This window comes from Manis javanica, chromosome 8 (assembly GCF_040802235.1).
Source record: "Manis javanica isolate MJ-LG chromosome 8, MJ_LKY, whole genome shotgun sequence".
Taxonomy (NCBI): Eukaryota; Metazoa; Chordata; class Mammalia; order Pholidota; family Manidae; genus Manis; species Manis javanica.
Window position 1 is genome coordinate 63,191,434 of NC_133163.1, and position 23,434 is coordinate 63,214,867.

General features: G+C 35.5%; 1 protein-coding gene across 3 annotated transcripts in view; it reads right to left on the reverse strand.

The window, feature by feature from the left end:
• LOC108391323 (signal recognition particle subunit SRP54) overlaps positions 1-23,434 on the reverse strand; it is a 73,635-nt gene that overhangs the window by 2,938 nt on the left and 47,263 nt on the right. For 2 of the 3 annotated variants that reach the window (XM_037025500.2, XM_037025499.2), the window contains 3 exons: positions 18,836-19,006; positions 1,642-1,708; positions 489-586 (listed from right to left, as the gene is read on the reverse strand). In XM_037025500.2, the coding sequence (XP_036881395.1) occupies positions 489-586; positions 1,642-1,708; positions 18,836-19,006 (336 nt within the window). The remainder of the gene's footprint in view (positions 1-488; positions 587-1,641; positions 1,709-18,835; positions 19,007-23,434) is intronic. The other variant, XM_073211353.1, reaches the window with a different exon arrangement.

The following is a 23,434-nucleotide window of genomic DNA, read 5'->3' on the forward strand; positions in this document are numbered from 1 at the left end:
GGTCACCAATATACACTGAGAGCTGTTCTAAGCATTCTGCATATTAACTCAATCCTTAGTGCAACCCTGAGCATGGATATTGCAATTGTTCTCATAATAAAGATGAGGAAACTAAGGCTAATAGAATTAAGTATCTTGCCCAACACTACAGTTAGAAGTGGCAGAACCTGATTTTGAATTCAGACCGTCTAGTTTTGGGGCCCCTGCTCTTTAGCCTGTGATAAATCTTTCTCATTCTTTCAAGTTAAATTCATTTCACTACCACCCTAAGACCTCACTCTATTTATGCAGACAGAATTATTAATTCTGTATTATTTAAAAATTCTAAAATGTATGCTAATTTGATACAGAAATTAATAACTAGAATGAAATACCTTGCCTATGGGAGCTATCTTTTGGGCACCTAAAGGATACATGTATTTATTACACAGCCCATAAAGTCCACAGCAAACCAAACTGAATCACAAAAATGTAAAAAGGAGACACACCTCCTTCTTCATCCGGTAATACTCATCAATGGCATACTGGTATTTTGGGGTGCTGATGCCCAAAACAGATGCAATCTTCTCTCCAAGAAAGTCACACACTAAGGATACAAAAGTTAAATGGCTTACACAATGCCATATGTATTTCTTGAGATGCTGCACTTTCTATGTGAAGGCCCTATGGGAATACAAGGTACAGTCCTGCCCTCAGGAAGATTATGAATACTCAGTATGTCATCTTCTGTATATCTGCCTTAATTCCCTAAAAAGCACTAGTGGTTCCTTTGATTCCCAATAACACTGTGCTCATACCTTCAATCATAACACTTAATTATCATGTATTAATAATTATTTGTTACATGTCTATTTTTGAAGAAAATTATGTATCTTTAAAAGGCTGAGTCATCACTGGACTGCAGGAAAGGAATAGCTTGTACTATACCATTCACTAAGTGGCCTGCTACACCCCAGGCACTGTGAAAACTTAGATTCAGAGAGGTTAAAGAAGTTGCCCAAGCTGACAAAGGAGATCCAAAATGCAATACAGGTCTCAACGTAAAGCTCATGTTCTTTGGCCGTCCAGCATGTACTGAGTGCTCAGTAAATGTTGAATCGGTTGCTATTCAAAATTAGCTCTAATAAAAAATAAAGTGATAAAAGCTATGAGGGAGGTAAAATTGGAAACAGGAAAGCTTTATAATTTAAAGTCTGTATTTAAAGTTAGCATGATTAAGTCATAAGTTGATAACTCATTCCCTCAAATATGACTTAGTTTTATCTCCATTTAACATGAAATATTAGGGAAATTAAAACAAATGAATTATAACTACTGGCTTTAGAATAAGCAGTCAGATGAGAACAGTGTCACTGAGATAACATAACAACAAAATAGCACAATAACTGCTAACAGAAAAGACTCAAGAATATAGCCATTTCTCGGTCCATATTTTTTCTTTTCAACTCAACCAGAAGCTGAACAATGTTATAAGGTAAAGTACAAAGTTAAGTTAATATCATCCAATGCTAGCTAGCTGCTGAGAACAGAGTGATTAATTCCCTATTGTTACTCCTTCATTCTGGAAATACCCCCATTTGGCAGAGCCTCTGTTCTTGCAGAATATTATAGATGTACAATATTCAGACAGAAAAGTAATACCTGAGAGGGTTGATGTGGCAGCACGAAGCATATAAAACCATAAGTAGGGGCCCCAGGTAAGTTTTGTCTGCAACAAGAAGTCAAGTTATCAGCATTCATACCTAAACTCATTCTGCATATTTAGGCCAGAACAAAGTAGTCAAATATTTGATGGACACATGGAATATTATATAAGAGTTCCACAAACAGACTACAATCCAATCAAGATTTTTAAAGCATTATAGGTAGAATTCCACAAAGATATTTTACATTCTTCACTCATATAACTACCACCACTTTAAGCCCATGTAATAACCAAAATAAGCAGCAGCCACTAAAATACAGTTGGTAAGTCATAGTCTTGATTATTTATAAGTTAATAATCCAGAACCTTCCTTTCTCCTGTCTCAATGCCTTTTTGTCTTCATTGTTCACAACCAAAATATCAGAGAGAACATGCAGTCAGTAGAAAGGGTCCTTGAGAAACCATACAAGTACATACACACACTTATGATACAGTGGGAAATTAAGGTTCAGAGAAATTAAGCAGGGTAAGGGCATATCAAAAGAACTTTCAGAAGAGGATTAAAGATGGCAGCGTGAGAGGTGAGACAAAGGTTTCCTTCTAAAACCGCATATAACATGAACATATAATGAATACAACTTATCCTGAAAGAGCAACAGGAAAGAGAACTGCACCAGACTGCATACACCTGGAGAAAAGAGCAGCCCTCACAGAACAGGGTAACATACCAAAGCTGTGGCCCTGTGGGACCCAAGCCCTACCCCCACCCCAGCTCACCAGCTGGAGGAAGAGAAACTGAGCAGGGAGGGAGTAGAGGTCTGGGACTGCTGAATACCTAACTCTGGAGATCTGCTCTGGGAACACAAACCTACATTTTATGGTGCTTTCATGGTACTCTTGGGATTAGGGGGTTGGAAAGCTAAGACAGGCAGAATTCCTGGAGAGAATGAGATTCCAGCTGCTTGTGGAAAGCAGGAATCCATATCCGGCTGCTCTGGGATAAAAGAAAGGCAGGCAGTCTGAGAGACATCCTAACAAGGAAGCCCTTAGCAAGAGGGCTGCTAAAGGGGCAAGGATTGCACAGAGCTTACTGCTCAGGAGAAAGGATCAGTAGACAAAACTGGGTGCACTCTGCCCAGCAGGTTGGGAGCTTTCACAATTTCCAGGTGCTCCAGCTCCCTGGTTGGCTACACAGCTCCAAGGACCCCCTCTGTTATAGGCAGACTACTGCGCCTTTCTCCCAGCCAGCGCCACCTGGCTCACAAACCAGCAAACCTTACCCTGGCTTTAGGCCAGCCAGAGGGAAGATCTGTCTTCAGCAACTACAAACGCAAAGCATAGAGGCTTATACCTGTGTGCTCAGCCCACTGGTTCAGGCAGTGGAGACAGGCATAGCAGCTGGGAAGCAGGGAACAGCTCTTTCCTCCCCCCAGGCACCAATACGGCTCCACCCTATGACCCCCAACATTCTTTTAGGGGCTGAGCAGCTCGAGAGAGTAGTGCTTCTGGGCATGAGAGGGCGCCATATACAAATATGAAAAGCCACAGAAACCTGGTTCAGAGCAAAATTAATATAACTCCTGAGAAAGATAACATGGACCTCATGACTCTTCCTGAAAGGGACTTAAGAATAAAAATCATTAACATGCTCATGGAGATACAGAAAAATATTCAAGAACTCAGGAATGAATTCTGGTCAGAGATCCAATAGTTGAAAAGCACAATGGAGGGAATTAAAAGCAGACTGGATATGGTGGAGGAGAGACGATAAATGAAATAGAAACTAGAGAAGAAGAGTACAAAGAAGCTGAGGCACAGAGAGAAAAAAAGGTTATCTAAGAATGAAAGAATATTGAGAGAACTGTGTGACCAATCCAAATGGAACAATATTTGCATTATAGGGGTACCAGAAGAAGAAGAAGAGAGAGAAAGGGATAGAAAGTGTCTTTGAGGAGGTAATTGCTGAAAACTTCCCCAATCTGGGGAAGGACATAGTCTCTCAGGCCATGGAGATCCACAGATCTCCCAACACAAGGGACCCAAGGAAGACAACACCAAGACACATAGTAATTAAAATGGGAAAGATCAAGGATAAGGACAGACTGTTAAAAGCAGCCAGAGGCAGAAATAAGATCACATACAAAGGAATGCCCATCAGGCTAACATCAGACTTCTCAGCAGAAACCTTAAAGGCCAGAAGGGAGTGGCATGATGTATTTAATGCAATGAAGAAGAAGGGCCTGGAACCAAGATTACTTTATTCGACAAGATTATCATTTAAATTTGAAGGAGGGATTAAACAATTTCCAGATAAGCAATAGCTGAGAGAATTTACCTCCCACAAACCATCTCTACAGTCTATTTTGGAGGGACTGCTATAGATGGAAGTGTTCCTAAGGTTTAATAGCTGTCACCAGAGGTAATAAAACCACAGTAAAGAAACTAGAACAGCTATTACTAAGGAAATGCAAAATTAAATTAACTATCCCCAAAGTCAATCAAAGGATAGACAAAGAGTACAGAATATGATACCTAATATATAAAGAATGGAGGAGGAAGAAAAAGGAGGAGAAAAAGATAAGAACCTTTAGACTGTGTTTGTAACAGCATATTAAGTGAGTTAAGTTATACTCTTAGACAGTAAGGAAGTTAACCTTGAACCTTTGGTAACCATGAATCTTAAGTCTGCAATGGCAATAAGTACATACCTATTGATAATCACCCAAATGTAAATGGACTGAATGTACCAATCAAAAGACATAGAGTCACTGAATGGATAAAAAAACAAGACCCATCTATATGCTGCCTACAAGAGCTCACTTTAAACCCAGACATACACAGACTAAAAGTGAAGGGATGGAAAAAGATATTTCATGCAACTAAGAGAAAAAAGCAAGAGTTGCAGTACTTGTATCAGACAAAATAGACTTCAAAACAAAGAAAGTCACAAGAGACAAAGAAGGACATTACATAATGATTAAGGGGTCAATCCAACAAGAAGATATAACCATTACAAATATCTATGCTTCAACACACGAGCACCCACATATGTGAAACAAACACTAACAGAATTAAAAGGGGAAATAGAATGCACTGCATTCATTCTAGGAGACTTCAACACTCCACTCACTCTGAAGGACAGATCAACCAGACAGAAAATAAGTAAGGACACAGAGGCACTGAACAACACATTAGAACAGATGGACCTAAAACATCTACAGAACTCTACACCCAAAAGCAACAGAATACACATTGTTCTCAAGTGCACATGGAACATTTTCAAGAATAGATCATATACTAGGCCACAAAAAGAGCCTCATTAAATTCAAAAAGATTGAAATTGTACCAACCAGTTTCTCAGACTACAAAGGTATGAAACTAGAAATAAATTATGCAAAGAAAATAAAAAATCCCCCAAACACATGGAGGCTTCAAAACATGCTCCTATATAATCAATGGATCAATGACCAAATAAAAACAGAGATCAAGCAATATATGGAGACGAATGACCACAATAATTCAACACCGCAAAAATCTGTGGGATGCATCCAAGGCCATGCTAAGAGGAAAGTATATTGCAATACAGGCCTACCTCAGGAAAGAAGAACAATCCCATATAAGCAGTCTAAACTCACAATTAATGAAACTAGAAAAAGAAGAACAAATGAGGCCCAAAGTCCGTAGAAGGACATAATAAAGATTAGAGTAGAAATAAATGAAATTGAGAAGAATAAAAAATAGAATCAATGAAAGCAAGAGCTGGTTCTTCAAGAAAATAAACAAAATAGATAAACCCCTAGCCAAACTTATCAAGAAAAAAAGAGAGTCTATATACATAAACAGAATCAGAAATGGGAAAGGAAAAATCACTACGGACACCACAGAAATACAAGGAATTATCAGAGAATACTATGAAAAATTATATGCTAACAAACTAGAAGAATTGGACAACTTTCTAGAAAAATACAACCTTCCAAGGCTGACCAAGGAAGAAACAGAAAATCTGAACAGACCAATTACCAGCAACGAAATTGAAACTGTAATCAAAAAACTACCTAAGAACAAAAACAACTGGACCAGATGGCCTCACTTCTGAATTTTATCAAACATTTAGTGAAGACCTAATACCCATTCTCCTTAAAGTTTTCCAAAATATAGAAGAGGAGGGAATACTTCCAAACTCATTCTATGAGGCCAGCATCACTCTAATACCAAAACCAGGCAAAGATAACACAAAAAAAGAAAATTACAGACCAATATCCCTGATGAACATCGATGCAAAAATACTCAACAAACTATTAGCAAATCAAATTCAAAAATACATCAAAAGGATCATACATCATGATCAAGTAGGATCTATTCCAGGGATGCAAGGATGGTACAACATTGAAAAATCCATCAACACCATCCACCACATCAATAAAAAGAAGCACAAAAACCACATGATCATCTCCAAATGCTGAAAAAGCATTTGACAAAATTCAACATCCATTCATGATAAAAACTCTCAACAACATAGGTATAGAGGGCAAGTACCTCAACATAATAAAGGCCATATATGACCAACCCACAGCCAACATTATACTTAACAGCAAGAAGCTGAAAGCTTTTCCTTCAAGATCAGGAACAAGACAAGGATGCCCACTTTTCTCACTTCTATTCAACATAGTACTGGAGGTCCTAGCCACAGCAATCAGACAACACACGAAAATAAAAGGCATCCAGATTGGCAAGGAAGAAGTTAAACTGTCCCTGTAGGCAGATGACATTGTACATAAAAAACCCTAAAGAATCCACTCCAAAACTACTAGATCTAATATCTGAATTCAGCAAAGTTGCAGGATACAAAATTAATACACAGAAATCTATGGCATTCCTAAACATGAACAATGAACTAGCAGAGAGAGAAATCAGGAAAACAATTCCATTCACAATTGCATCAAAAAGAATAAAATACCTAGGAACAAACCTAACCAAGGAAGTGAAAGACCTATACTCTGAAAACTACAAGACACTCATGAGAGAAATTAAAGAAGATACCAATAAATGGAAACACATCCTGTGTTCATGGATAGGAAGAATTAATATTGTCAAAATGGCCATCCTGCCTAAAGCAATCTATAGATTCAATGCAATTCTTCTCAAAATACCAACAGCATTCTTCAATGAACTAGAGCATATCATTCTAAAATTCATATGGAACCACAAAAGACCCCAAATAGCCAAAGCAATCCTGAGACAGAAGAATAAAGCAGGGGGAATTAGGCTCCCCAACTTCAAGCTCTACTACAAAGGCACAGTAGTCAAGACAATTTGGTACTGGCACAAGAAACAGAACCATAGATCAATGGAACAGACTAGAGAGCCCTGATATAAACCAACCATACATGGTCAATTAATATATGATAAAGGAGCCATGGACAAACAATAGGGAAATGACAGCCTCTTCAACACCTGGTGTTGGCAAAACTGGACAGCTACATGCAAGAGAATGAAACTGGATTATTGCCTAACCCCATACACAAAAGTAAACTCGAAATGGATTAAATACTTGAATGTAAGTCATGAAACCATAAACCTCTTAGAAGACAACGTAGGCAAACATCTCCTGAATATAAGCATGAGCAACTTCTTCCTGAATGCATCTCCTTGAGCACGGGAAACAAAAGCAAAAATGAACTCATGGGACTACATCAAACTAAAAAGTTTCTGTGCAGCAAAGGACACCACTGACAGAACAAATAGGCATCCTACAGTATGGGAGAATATATTTGTAAATGACATATCCAACAAGGGGTTAACATCCAAAACATATAAAGAACTTACACGCCTCAACACCCAAAAAGCAAATAACCTGATTAACAAATGGGCAGAGGATATGAAGAGACAGTTCTCCAAAGAAGAAATTCAGATGGCCAACAGACACATGAAAAGATGCTCCATATCACTAATCATCAAGGAAAAGCAAATTAAAACCACAATGAGATATCACCTCACATCAGTAAGAATGGCCAGCATTGAAAAAACTAAGAGTAACAAATGCTGGCGAGGGTGCGGAAAAAGGGGAACCCTCCTATACTGCTGGTAGGAATGTAAGCTTGTTCAACCATTGTGGAAAGCAATATGGAGGTTCCTCAAAAGGCTAAAAATAGAAATATCATTTGACCTGGGAATCCCACTCCTTGGAATTTACCCAAAGAATATAACTTCTCAGATTCAAAAACACATATGCACCCCTATGTTTATCATAGCACTTTTTACAATAGCCAAGATATGGAAGCAACCTAAGTGTCCATCAGTAGATGAATGCATAAAGAAGAAGTGGGTACGTATAGACAATGGAATACTATTCAGCCATAAGAAAGAAACAAATCCTACCATTTGCAACAACATGGATGGAGCTGGAGGTCATTATGCTCAGTGAAATAAGCCAGGCGGAGAAAGACAAGCACCAAATGATTTCCCTCATTTGTGGAGTATAACAATGAAGCAAAACTGACAGAACAAAATGGCAGAAGACTCAGAGACTCCAAGAAGGAACTAGTGGTTACCAAAGGGGAGGTGTGTGGGAGGGCAGGTGGGGAGGGTGGGAGGGAGAAGGGGATTGAGGGGTATTATGTTTAGTACACATGGTGTGAGGGATCACGGGGAGAACAGTGTAGCACAGAGAAGGCACATAGTGAATCTATGGCACCTTGCTGCACTGATGGACAGTGACTGCATTGGGGTATTGGTGGGGACTTGATAATATGAGTAAATGTAGTAACCACATTGTTTTTTCATGTGAAACCTTCATAAGAGTGTATATCAATCATACCTTAATAAAAAATTAAAAAGAACTTTCAATGGTGGGAAAATAAATGACCAATAAGTGGCAAGATTTTGTTTTTTGTTTCTATAAGGATTAAAAAGAAACTAGTCATATACCCAAGACTAGCTCACTGTATATTTGGTGTTCCATTCACAATTGCATCAAAAAGAATAATATACCTAGGAATAAACCTAACCAAGGAAGTGAAAGACCTATACTCCGAAAACTACAAGACACTCATGAGAGAAATTAAAGATACCAATAAATGGATAGGACCACTGGCAAGATACAATCTACATTGTACAACTCCATAGTTTTTTTTTTTTTTTTTTTTTTTCCTCTTTTTTTTTTTTTGAGAGGGCATCTCTCATATTTATTGATCAAATGGTTGTTAACAACAATAAAATTCAGTATAGGGGGGTCAATGCTCAATGTACAATCATTAATCCATCTCAAGCCTAATTCTCGTCAGTCTCCAATCTTCTGAAGCATAACGAACAAGTTCTTACATGGTGAACGAATTCTTACAGAGTGAATAAATTCTTACATGGTGAACAGTACAAGGGCAGTCATCACAGAAACTTTCGGTTTTGATCATGCAATATGACCTATAAACCATCAGGTCAAATATGAATATTCATTTGATTTTTGTACTTGATTTATATGTTGATCCCACATTTCTCCTATTATTATTATTATTTTTATTTTTAATAAAATGCTGAAGTGGTAGGTAGATGCAAGATAAAGGTAGAAAACATAGTTTAGTGCTGTAAGAAGGCAAATGTAGATGATCAGATGATCAGGTGTGTGCCTATGGACTACGTATTAATCCAGGCTAGACAAGGGCAGCAAAACATCCACGGATGCAGAAGATTTCTCTCAAAACAGGGGGGGTGAGGTTCTGAGCCTCACCTCTGTTGATCCCCAAATTCTCACCTGATGGCCCCCCTGCGACTGTGCCTGTCTTAGGTTGTTCCTCCCTTGAGGAATCTTACCCGTCTCTGGCTAACCAGTCATCTTCCGGGGCCATACAGGGAAATGTAAATACAACTCCATAGTTTATCTTGTTGCTCTAACCCCATAAAATACTTTGTGAAATTTGCCACATAGATGACAGTTTGCCTCTTTGGATGAAATCGGTAATACAAGCATGTACCGTTAACTTTTGTTTACCAAAAGAAAGCATAGTATAGAGACTGCAATCAATCAGATACACTAATAATTACTTTAACATTCATTCCAGGGAAGAGAGAGAAAAAAAACTTGTCCACAATCTTCTTAGCTTAGATATGTTAATGATTATAAGAGCATTAAAAAAGTGAACACAAGACTGGGTAGATGAGCTGAAGCAGAGAGGAGGTAACACACACAGTCTTTTCATGAAAAGTAGATATGCCAATATCTATGGGAGTATTCCTGAAAAGACACAGAAGTTAGGTCCTTTATCTCTATTTACACAAAAATAAATGTCCAAGCAAAAAAACACATTCAACTAAGAAAATACTGTGTATTTCTAACTTCCTTGATCAAATTTACTATACTTCCTATATTCAGAGGAGGAGGCATCTTATATGTGGGGATAAGGGTTACTTCAGGGACTCTGTTTAAGATGCTCTGACCTTAGTGTTTACACCTTACAGTTTTTACGGCAAATGGGACCGTGCAGAAATAAAGGGAATGGAATCAGTTTCTGTTAACACATGATAGCTGACTGGGCCAAGAAACTACTGAGAAAGGACTATGCATACTTTTGGAGGAAAGCATATATTTCTCAGTGAACCAATTCTCCTGGGGTTATTTCTAGAGAGAGTTATTGCTAATATCCAGGCTGTGACTATCAGAGTCAAACCTACTCTAGAGCTAAGGAACTGGATAAGGATCCCCGAATAACATGTCCTTATCACATACAGAATGAATTTAAAGCGCTCTCTGTTTAGACACTGACCTTAAAGAATCAAAACGACAGATGGCTCAAGAGCACACCCTGGAGCCCTGCCACCGCAGCCAGCATCACTATCATGCCCATCCTAATAATAAGAGAACTGGGACAAGGTATCTCAGATCTTCAAGAACCCCAGTTCACAGTGCAAACTCAAGTTGATTCATTTTTTTCTCTAAAAATATAAGTATCTCTTCCTGACAATTAAGTATCCATCTCTTCCTCAATAGGGAACTATAATACTTGCTATCTCTTATATTTGTTTTTAAACAAGTTATTTTTAGATTACAAAAGCAATGCTTATTTATTGTAGAACACTTGGGAAATGGAGCAAACTATAAATAGTTAAGTCACCCATCTTTCCACCACTCGTAATTATCATTAATGTATATCTTTCATAGTCTTTTCCTAAGCATATGGTTTTTTTCTAAGTACAAACTTTGTTGTACTTACTCTATCTTGCTATTTTTCCCATTTACTATGTTGAAACATTAAGCATACTTTCAAATGCTTAAATTTCCTAAAGCTTGAATTACTAGGCCAAAAATAGAGTCATTTGGAAAGCTCTTACTTCACATTGCAAAACTTCAGGAAATTTACCAATTGCAACAGCAATGCATACACAATCTTGTTCATTCCCTTTTATCCTCACCATAGTATATTGTCTGCTTCCTTCATTAAAATGTGACAGGCAAAAAATAAGCCCTGATAATTTTGAGTTCATACTATATTACAAAAGGCATCAGCCCTTTTATATAAGTAACAATTATGTGCATAATCAAATTTTTTAAATATATAGAGATATACACAAATACATATACTGGAGGAACCCTAATAAAAACTAAATGGTTAAAGGAATTACAGGAAATGTTTATTCTTAAGGTACAGGCAAAATGTAAGGGAAATAATTACCATAAAACTATAAAAAGATCTAGATCTATATTTTTTATTTTCTATCAAGTATTATATGCCAGGAGTAATGTTCCTCAATATTTATTTTAAATATCAGCGTTTTTTTTTTTAAATGGGTTTGTTTTACAAATCTACTATGTAAATATAGGACAATTATCTTTTCAAAATTCCTTTGTTCTATCAGATTTATGACACATTAGAACAAACAAAATAGAAACATTTCATACTGAATAGGCAGAATTTAAGTATACATTGGACTTCAAGAAATCTACTTATAAAATCTCTTTTCAGTAAGTGAAACTGACTTTACATTAAGTGAAGCCAGGTCTATCTTCAGTTATCAACACCAGTTAGGATAGCTACTACATATTAAAAAAATAGCAAGTATTGGTGAGAATATGGAGTTTCTTTGTACCCTGTTGTGGAAATATACAATTTTTCCATAACAGGTACAACTGTCATGGAAAATAGTATGGAAGTTCCTCAAAAAAATTAAAAATAGAAATACAGATGATCCAGCAATCCCACTTCTGGGTATTTATCCAAAAGAATTGAAATCACGATCTTGAAGGTTATTTCCACTCCCATGTTCGCTGTAGCATTATTCCCAATTGCCAAGATGTGGAAACAACCTAAACCATCAATGAATGAATGGATAAAGAAAATGTGGTGTATACATACAATACATAAACATAAATAATATTTAGCCTTAAAAAGGAAATCCTGCCATATGCAACAACATGGATAAACCTTGAAGACACTGAGGACCTTGTGCTAAGTAAAATAAGCCAGTCACAGAAAGACATATGCTTCATGATTCCACTTATATGAGGTATCTAAATTAACACAGAAGCAGAGAGTAGAATGGTGGTTGCCAGAGCCTGGGAGAAAAGGAGAAATGGGGAGTTGTTTTTCAACAAGTATAAAGCTTCATTTATACAAGATGAGTAAGTTCTAGAGGTCTGCTGTACTTACACAGTGCCTATAGTTAACAATACTGCATTGTACACTTAAAACTTTAAGGGAAAATACATCTCATGCTAAGTGTTATCACCATTTTCTTAAAAATAGATGCTGTGAGAGAAGTATAAGACAGGAAAAGAGACTTTGTGAGTAGATTTCTTGAAATCCAAAATGTAATTAAATTCTGCCTGTTTGATATAAAAAAAGTTAAATGTTCAGTTAAATAAAAGTTAAATAGTCTAATGGCATCTAAGATGTGCTTACTTTGCCAGAAAAAAATGGAAAAAGCTATGCAGGTAGGAGTCTTCATTAACTGTAAGCTTTAAAAATCTTTCTTAAATGTAAATGACAAAGGAAATTAATTCTGGCCAAAAAAAGATTTCATAGACAAATCCTCTGAGTGGCTGAATTAAACTATAATGCATTCTACTACTGTTTAAAATTTCCTTCCAAAAAAATACTTCATATTTAGGGAGAAAAAATAACTACTTGTAAGTTTACTTTATGACCAGAGTCTATATTAAGTTAAGCTAGAGCTTTAAGAAAAACAAGCTATGGTAACATACCAATATTAACATGCACATGCATAAATAATAAACTAAATGAAGACATCTGCAGTTCAGGCAGCAATTAAAAATACCAAGAAAATGAACTGTATCTTTTAGCAAAGGATTTAAGTAGTTGTTAATATTTGTCTTGGTCAACTTAGTCAACACGGATACTTCTATTTGCTAATTATAAGTTCTTCGTGAATTGTACAAAATTTTTTGTGTGAACATTTTATTTAGAAGTAAAACATCAGCTCTCAACTTCAGGTTGGGTTTATAAACATTAAGTTTCCTACTGGTGGTATACTATACTTAGCTCCTATTTGCCTAAAAATAACTGTATTCTAGAGGACATGAACTACTGCCTGGTAAGCAAAAGTAACACCACCTTGTAGGATTCACCATGCTGACAGATGGATCACCCTTATACTCCCTTTCCTTTGAAAGGCGGGTATTCCCTAAATAATATCCAGCTTGAAATAATTAACAGTGTTCCCTGGGGCAAGACTCCTTTTTCTGGTTTCAGCAATAATACTCAGACTTCAGCCACTGTTCTGTTGCAAACACAAGTGGCTGCCCCAGATGCAGACCCTTCTTCCTTGCCTTTATAAATTACCCTACCTACATACAAAGTGGTGCAGAGATCTATGAGTCTTACAGCTGCCCAGGGCAAGCTTCTGTAGGTAAGAGCCCCTCAGTAAAAATCTACTACATTTAAGCTGGACTTGTCAGCCTCTTTCTTTGGTCTCACAGCCCCTGTGGCCTTTGGTAGGGTCACCTCCCCCACGTGGAACCACTACCACCAAGGATAACTTCAGAATGGATATTTCAGGAATGGAGCTAACAAATTAATTCCATGAACTCTAAAATGAATCTTGAGTGAGAACTATAGGGAAAATTTTTAAATTAGTCTTGAGTTTTCAAATTCCAACAGAGTTCTAAAATTACTTCTTAAGATTTCCTGTGCTACCTACTATATTTGCTTTGCTAGTTAATACTGTCTTACATGTTTGTCATTTTTTCAATGAGTTTTAATGTGTATTATCTCAATAATCTTCAAAAACAACTCTGAAAGTAAATGTTATCTTTTTTGTATAATCACAGAACCTCTTTGTCAAAGCAAAGTAACTCTGGTGACCTTTACTACAGGATAGAGTCAGAACTAAAAGCCAAATTCCTAAATTCTCCTGAACATTGCCTCCCAGTGAAGGGAATCTCAAAGGGTTTCTTATCACTATTTTTTGGCCTATAAATTCAAAAAAAATTCTAATGGCAATCTGCTATATACAAGATAAAGATTTTAAGACTGGACATGGACTTCCAGCACAACAGCATAAGGAACTCAGTGGACTCGCTCCCCAGTGAAATTGATGAAAATTACTAACAAATTTAAAGCTTCTGGAAATGTTCCTAAGGGCATATGACAAATGAAGAAACACCTATTCAAGAAAACATATGAAAACCTGATAAGAAAAGCTCAAGAGTCTGGGTAACTTAACCAAAACCACTCTCTCCCATTGCCTTTCCAGCCAAGTGAGGTGGAAACTCAATTCCAGAATGGTACAACCAAGTACACAGGACTTCTTCCCTCTGAGCTCCCAGTCAGAGGGCTTTCTTCTCAGGAAGAAGACATTAATCAGCATTTCTGATCTTGCCCATAAGCCACCTAATAGGGAATCTAAGTTTCCAAGTGAGTAGATTTGAAAGGTGGGGGCTCCTGTCTTCTGTGAGCCTCCATTCATGGGATGGAGGATCCTCGCCATAGGCATGGGACCACTAAGAATACTGGGGCACTGACAGCCCTACTCCAATTCATAAGGCAGTGGTTTCATGGCAGAAGAGACAAATCAAGAAGACCTAATGCTACTACTTCCCACCTGCACTGAGCACTGAGCTCCTAGAATAGAGATGTCTCTCAGAAATGCATCACTTTCCTAGCTCCCAACTTCAGAACTCTGGCGAAGAGATTTTGGCAAGGAGGAAAAGTAGGCCATAAAACACACAGCTCCTAATCTCTTCCCAAATGAACTGACTTCATTTGCAACACAGCTGGAGAAGTACAAGCCTAGGGATGCTCTCTCAATCAATGGACACTGTAGTAAAAGGTAACTGGGAAGATACTCTTAGAGTCTATGGAAGATATAGGCTAAACTATAGGCCAGTTAGTTTGTAGCAGAGAACTGGGACAGGCTTCACTAAAATAATCCAGCAGTCACTGAAAAAAAAAGTACCTAATAATAACAAGAAGTAGGGGGAGGGAGTAACCAGAGTTGCCATCTTATCTAAAATGTCTGATTTCCAACAAAAAATTATTGGACATGCAAAGAAACAGAAAAGTATGACCCATACATGGGGGAAAAAAAGCAAACAGAAACTACCTATGAGAGTGAACAGACATTTGATGTAAAAGAAAACATTTCAAAGTAGCCTTTATAAGTATGATCAAAGAATTATGGAAACCATAATCAAAGAAATAAAGGAAAGCATGATAACAACATTGCATCAAATAAAGACTGTCAATAAAGAGAGAAATTATAAAAGAAACCCAAATGGAAATTCTGGGGTTGAAAAGTACAATAACTGAAATGAAATATTCGACATAGGAGCTCAACAGAACCAAAACTGACAGAAATAAAGGGAAACATAGATAATTCAACAGTAATAGCTAGCAACTTCAATACTCCATCTTCAATAAAAAATAGGACAACTAGGCAGAAGATAAACAAGAAAATATTAGACTTAAACAACGAAACCTAATAGACATCTATAGAATACTCCACCTAACAACAAGAGGATATATATACATTCTTCTCAAGGACATACAGAAGATTCTCCAAGACAGACCATATGATAGGCCATAAAACAAACCTCATTAGATTTAAAAGGACAGAAATAATATAAAGTATGTTCTCTAACCACAATAGAAATTAGAAATAACAGGAAAAAAAATGTGAGAAATTCACAAATACATGGGAAGTAAACAACATACTCTTAAATAACCAATAGGTCAAAGAAAAAATCAAAAGTGAAAAGAAGATACTTTGAGATGAATGAAAATGAAGATGTGACATTAAAAAATTATGAAATGTTAACTAAAACAGTGCTTCAAGGGAAATTTATAGCTAATTAAGAAGAAAGATAACCTACCTTTCCACCTCAAGACACACGAAAAAGAAGTGCAAACCAGAGCTAAAGCAAGCTGAAAGAAATAATAAAGACTAGAATGCAAATTAATTAAATGGAGAAAAAAAACAAGAGAGAAAATCAATGAAACTACAAGCTGGTTCTTGGAAAAGAACAGCAAAACTAACAAACCTTTAGCTAGACTGATCAAGAAAAAAGAAGGACCCAAAAAACTAGAGTCAGAAATGAAAAAATAAAAAGGGTTATAAAGGAATACTATGAACCACTGCATGCCAATAAATTAGATAACACATAAAATGGACTAATTTCTAAAAGATACAAAACTACTGAAATTGACTTAAAAAGAAACACTAATCATTATATATTGAAAGAATGAGTAGATAAATTATAGTAATCTTTTCCTAATACGTCATTCATGTCAAAAAATTTCACTAAAGGGAATATGGTTGTCAAGAAATTAACACTAACATTAATAATAAATAATGAGTACAAGGTAAATTAATGGCTGAAATTCATAACTACTAGCTGCAATGTACAATTATTTTCCTAGATATTAAAAACACAGCATTGTTGGGTTGTTTACACTATTAGGAGGCTTAAAAAAAAAAAGAAAACAGTAATCAAAAACAACACACAAAAAAAAAAGCCCAGGCAGCTTCACAGCTGAAGTCTAACAAGCAATTAAAGAATTAATATCAACTCTCCTAAAAAACAGAAGAGGAATAGTTTCCAACTCACTTTATGAGGCCTGTATTACTCTCGTACCCAAACCAAGCAAAGACATAACAATAAAATTACACACCTATTTTCTTATGAATATGGATGCAAAAATCCCCACCAGAATACTAGAAAACTGAGTAAAAAGAATTATAAACCATAATCAAGTGGGTTTTATTGTAGGAATACATAGTTTAGCATCCCAAAATCAATCAACATCACCATATCAATAGAAAAAATTTAAAAACCACATGATCCTCTTGATGCAGAAGAAGTATCTGACAAAATTCAACACCCCCATCATGATTAAAAAAAAAATTCTCAACGTAAGAATACAAGGCAAATACTTAAAACTGATAAAGGGCATCCACAGATACCCACAGCTATATCATACTTAATGGTAAAAGACTGGATAGTTTCCTCCTAAGATTCCAAATAAGACAAGGATGTCCACTCTCACTGCTTCTGTTCAACACTGCAATGGAGGTTCTAGCTAGGGCATTAGGCAAGAAAACAATATAAAAGGCACCCAGTTGGAAGAGAAAAGTAAAATTACCTCTGTCTGTACATGACATGATCTTGTATATAGAAAATCCTAAGGAATCCACTAAAAAATTCTTAGAATAAACAAGTTCAGCAAGATTGCAGGATACAAGATCAGTATACAAAAGGCAACTATATTTCAACATATCAGTATTGAATAATATGAAAATAAAACTAAGAAAACAATTCCATTTACAACAGCATCAAAAAGAATAAAATAAATTTAAGAAGTGTAAGACTTATACTATGAAAAGTGTAAAACATAGAAATCAAAGGAGACCTAAATAAATTTTAAAATTTGCAAATCAAAAGACAATACTCCCAAATTTACAGATTCAACACAATCCCCAGCTGGCTTCTTTGCAGAAATTGACAAGCTGATTTTAAAATTTATATGGACTTGCAAAGGACCCAGAAAAGCCAAACAATCTTCAAAAAGAGCAAAGTAGGATTCACAATTCCCAATTTCAAAATCTGCTACAAAGCAACAACAATTAAGACACTGTGGTACTGGCACAACAATAGATATATCTATATTAGTGGAGTAGAACTGAAGGTCTAGAAATAAAACCATGTTCTATGATCATATGGTTTTCAACAAGGGTGCCAAGATCATCCAATAGGAAAAGAATAGGACAAATGGAAAACCACAAGCAAAAGAATGAAGTTAAACTCTTGCCTCATCATATACAATAATCAACTCAAAATGGATCAAAGACCTAAACATGAGTTAAAATTATACAACTCCTAGAACATAGAGACAAATCTTCACAATCTCAGATTTGGCAAAGGATTCTTAAATATATCTTTAAAATCACAACAAAAGAAAAAATAGGTAACTTGGACTTCATCAAAATAAAGAACTTTTGTACTTCAAAGGGCATAATCAAGAAAGTGAAAGGCAACCCATAGAATTGGAGGAAATACTTGGAAGTCCTCTCTCTGATAAAGGACTTGTATCCAGAATACATAAAGAACACTTTACAACTCAATAATAAAAATATAAATATGCCCACTAGCACCTAAGAGAAGAAATTTATACTGCCCATTGCCGTATCATCAGTGACTGAAACAGTACCTCTCAGAAAGCCAGGAAAATACTGAATCAATGATTTCTCAAAAAGATTACTCAGAAGGGCAACACTCCTTTCCTAAGAATGTACAACTACTCCTATAATTTTATCATCACATCATGTATAAATCAGAAATTATTAAATTTAGCTGGTGAGCCACATGGTGAAGTTACTGTACACTCTTACCTTCTAATCAGAACTTGAGGTAATATTAAAAAAGAACAGAAAACTGTTTTGGGTGGAAACTTAATTCAAAGGGACTGGAATTCAAGCACTCTATTTAGTAAGATAGACAGTAAAGAAACCTAGCCAAATGACAAAAAAAACTGTGATACTCATTAACTTTAAGGCTATTGAAATGCAGGAAGTATTTCCATCCATATTTGTAAAAATAATATTTTCTACCAAAATCCTAATGCATAGTTTTATAATCAAAATAAGTTGATTTAAACCTCAGAAAGTCCTTCACATTCAATGTTTAAGGGTGAAATAAAGCAATATAAAAAAATTTGACAAAAGGAACATAAATATCAAACCTACCGGATCAATAGTAGGTAAAACTTTCTTCTCCAGGCCATCAACTTCATCTTCATCTGTGCTGTACTCTTCCATTGTTTCACCACTAACAAAGTGGATGACTCTCCTTGGCACTTTCTTCTTTTTGCCTATGACTCCCAGTTCTACATTTTCAAAGCCTCTTTCATTACCCACCTAATGTCAATAATAAATTAAGAAAACTTCAAGTGAGATTAATTTTCTTTCATATAACAAAAAACATTTTTGGTTATTTTATATTAGGGAATAAAGATAAACCCAATCCTTAGTTTTTCTCAAAAATAAGGCATATCATACACACATGAATATCAATGCCATATATGTAGACCTTAATAATAGAGCAAACAACTGCATACTCACCACTGGGGTTAAAAAATAAAACTTTACCAAATAAACTTTTTGTTTAAATCAACAGGTAAGAAATCAAGCACAACACTTCAAGTCATAGTAATTACAATGCTGTATAATATGTGAAGACACTCTGGACAGCAATCATTTTAAAGACTAGTGCTAATTATAGGCAATTAACATGTAATATCAAAGGAAAATCACAGAGACACACATATACATAAGTTAGATACATAAAACAAGTTTATATCAGGGAACTTTCCTAAGTCTTTGGATTTCTTTTTTTAAGAGACATGTGTTTCATTTTTTTGAAGTTCCTTTATTTTTGTTTTTAATTGTCGCTGACATACATTATATTAGTTTCAAGTGTACAACATACTGATACATTTATGTAATAATTAAAAAATACCAAAGTGTAGTTACTATGTCATCAGTCATTACAATATTACTAACTATATTCCCTAAGCTGCACTATTCATTACTGTGACTTATTTTATAACTAGAAGTTTTTACCTCTTAATTCTTTCCACCTACTTTGCATATCCCCAATAAACATAGGCATGCATATATCTTTTCCAACTGGAAAATGCCCAGAAGTGTAATTGCTGGATCCTATAGTACTTCTATTAGTAATTTTTTGAGGAAACTCCATACTGTTTCGCATAGTGACCACACCAATTTACAGTTGCACCAACAGTGCACAGGGGTTCTCTTTTCCCCACATCTTCACCAACACTTGTTATATCTTGCCTTTTTGCTACTAGCTCTTCTGATAGGTGTGGTAATATTTCACTGTAGTTTGATTTGCACTTCCCCAATCATTAGTGATATTGAGCACCTTTTCATGTGTCTGTTAGCAATCTATATTTCTTCTTTGGAAAAATGTCTACTCAGATCCTCTGGCCCATTTTTTAAATTCAATTGTTTTCTTGGTGTGGAGTTGTATGAGTTCTTTGTGTTTTGGATATTAACCCCTACCGGTTATACCACTTGCAAATATATTCTCCCATTCTGTAGGCTTCCTCTTCATTTTGTTGATGGTTTCCTTCACTGTGCAAAAGCTTTTAGTTTGATATAGTCCCAACTGTTTATTTTTGTTTTTGCTTCCCTTGCCTGAGAAAAATCCAAAAATAAGACCAATGTCTAAGTTTTTATTGCCTATGTTTTCTTTTAGGAGTTCCATGGTTTCAGGTGACATTTAGGTTATTAATACATTTGGGTTATTTTTGTGTATGGCATCAAAAAGTTTTGTTCTTCTGCATGTAGCTGTCCAGTTTTTCTCACCACTGTGTATTGAAGACACCATCTTTTCCCAATTGTACATTTTTGCCTCCTTTGTCATTTTGAGCTCTCCATTCTGTTTCATTGATCTATGCATTTTTTTTTTTTTTTTTGCCAGTACCACACTGCTTTGATTACTATGGCTTTGTGGTATACTTTGAAATCAGAGAGCATGATAGCTCCAGCTTTGTTGTTCTTTCTCAAGATTGCTTTGACTATTTGAGTCTTTTGTGGTTCCATACAAATGTTAGGATTATTTGTTCTAGTTCTGTGAAAAATGCCATAGATATTTTGATAGAGATTGCACTGATTGCATTTGATAAAGACTGGTTCAGTTACCCTGAGTATGGACATTTCAATATTAATTCTTCCAATCCATGAACATCATATATCTTTCTATTTAGCTGTGTCACCTTCAAATTATTTTACCAATGTCATAGTTTTCAGAGTAAAGATCTTTTACCTCCTTGGCTGAATCTATTCCTAGGTATTTTATTATTTTTGATGGCAATTGTAATGGGGTCATTTTCTTAATTTCTTTCTGCTGGTTCATTATTAGCGTATGGAAATGCAATAGATTTCTGAATATTAATTTTATATCCTACAACTTTACTGGATTCCCTTATTCTAATAGTTTTTTGGTAGGGTCTTTAGAGTTTTCTATTTATAGTATCATGTCATCTACAAATAGTGACAGTTTATCTTCTTCCTTACCAATCTGGATGCCTTTTATTTCTTTGTGTTGTCTGATTGCCATGGCTAGGACCTCCAGAACTATGTTGAATAGAAGTTAGGAGAGTGGGCATTCTTGTCTTATTCCCAATCTTAAAAGGAAAAGCTTTCTGCTTCTCTCTGTTGTATGATGCTGACTGTGGGTTTGTCATATATGGTCTTTACTATGTTGAGGTCCTTGCCCTCTATACCCATTTTGTTGAGAGTTTTTATCATAAATGGATGTTGAATTTTGTCGAATGCTTTTTTAGCATATATGGAGGCATTCATGTGGTTTTTTTCCTTCTTTTTGTTGATATGGTATATGTGTTGATGGATTTTTTAATACTGTACCATCCTTGCATCCTGAAATATATCCTACTTGATTATAGCAGATGATCTTTTTTATGTATTTTTTAATTCAGTTTGCTAATATTTTGTTGAGCATATTTGCATCAATGTTCATCAGGGATATTGGTCTGCAATATTTTTTTGTGGTGCCTTTGCCTGGTTTTGTTATTAGAGTGATACTAGCCTCATAGAATGAGTTTGAAAGTATTCCCTCCTCTTCCACATTTTTGGAAAAATTGAAGGAGGATGGGTATTAGATCTCCACTTAATGTTTGATAAAATTCAGCAGTGAAGCCACCCAGTACAGGTATTTTTTTCCTTAGGTAGTTTTTTTTATCACCAATTCAATATCGTTGCTGGTAATGGTCTGTTCAGATTTTCTGTTTCTTCCTGGGTCGGTCTTGGAAGGTTGTATTTTTCTAGAAAGTTGCCCATTTCATCTAGGTTATCCAATTTGTTAGCATATAATTTTTCATAGTATTCTCTAATAATTTTTTATATTTCTGTGGTGTCCGTAATGATTTTTCCTTTCTCATTTCTGATTCTGTTTATGTGTGTAGACTTTCTTTTTTTCTTGGTAAGTCTGGCTAGTGGTTTATCTATTTTGTTTATTTTCTCAAAGAACCATCTCCTGGTTTCACTGATTCTATTGTTTGATTCTTCTCAATTTATTTCTGCTCTGATCTTTATTATGTCCTTCCTTCCACTGACTTTGGGCCTCATTTGTTCTTCTTTTTCTAGTTTTGTTAATTGTGAGTTTAGAGTGTTCATATGGGATTGTTCTACTTTCCTGAGGTAGGCCTGTATTGCAATATACTTCCTGCTTAGGAGAGCCTTCACTGCATCCCACAGATTTTGTGGTGTTGAGTTATTGTTTTCATTTGTCTCCATATATTGCTTGATCTGTTTTTATTTGGTCATTGATTGATTGATTATTTAGGAGCCTGTTATTATTAAGCTCCATGTGTTTGGGGGATTTTTCATTTTCTTTGTGTAATTTATTTCTAGTTTCATACCTTTGTGGTCTGAGAAGCTGGTTGGTACAATTTTAATCCTTCTGAATTTACTGAGGTTCTTTTTGTGGCCTACTATATGATCTATTCTTGAAAATGTTCCATGTATACTTGAGAAGAATGTGTATCCTGCTGCTTTTGGGTAGAGTGTTCTGTAGATGTCTGTTAGGTTCATCTGCTCTAATGTGTTGTTCAGTGCCTCTGTCTCTTTACTTATTTTCTGACTGGTTGATCTGTCCTTTGGAGTGAGTGGTGTGTTGAAGTCTCCTAAAATGAATGCATTGCATTCTATTTCCCCCTTTAATTCTGTTAGTATTTGTTTCACATATTTGGGTGCTCCTATGTTGGGTGCATAGATATTTATAATGACTATATCCTCGTGTTGAACTGACCCTTTTATCATTATGTAATATCCTTGTCTTGTTACTTTATTTGTTTTGAAGTCTATTTTGTCTGATACAAGTACTGCAACTACTGCTTTTTTCTCCCTATTAGTGGCATGAAATATCTTTTCCATCCCTTCATTTTTAATCTGTGTCTTTGGGTTTGAAGTGAGTCTCTTGTAGGCAGCATATATATGGATCTTTTTTTTTTTTATCCATTCAGTAACACTATGTATTTTGATTGGTGCATTCAGACCATTTACATTCAGCATGATTATCAATAGACATGTACTTGTTCTCATTGCAGGCTTTAGATTTGTGGCTGCTATATTCTTTACAAAAGATTTCTTTAAAATCTACAAAGGGGAAGGCTGAAATATGATCCAGATTTTTCATTCCATTACCAAAGTTAGTTATGTTTAAAGAGAACTTTGAGTAATATTATTATACATAATGTGTAATTGAAAATGCATTTTACTTGCTCTAATTATATATGG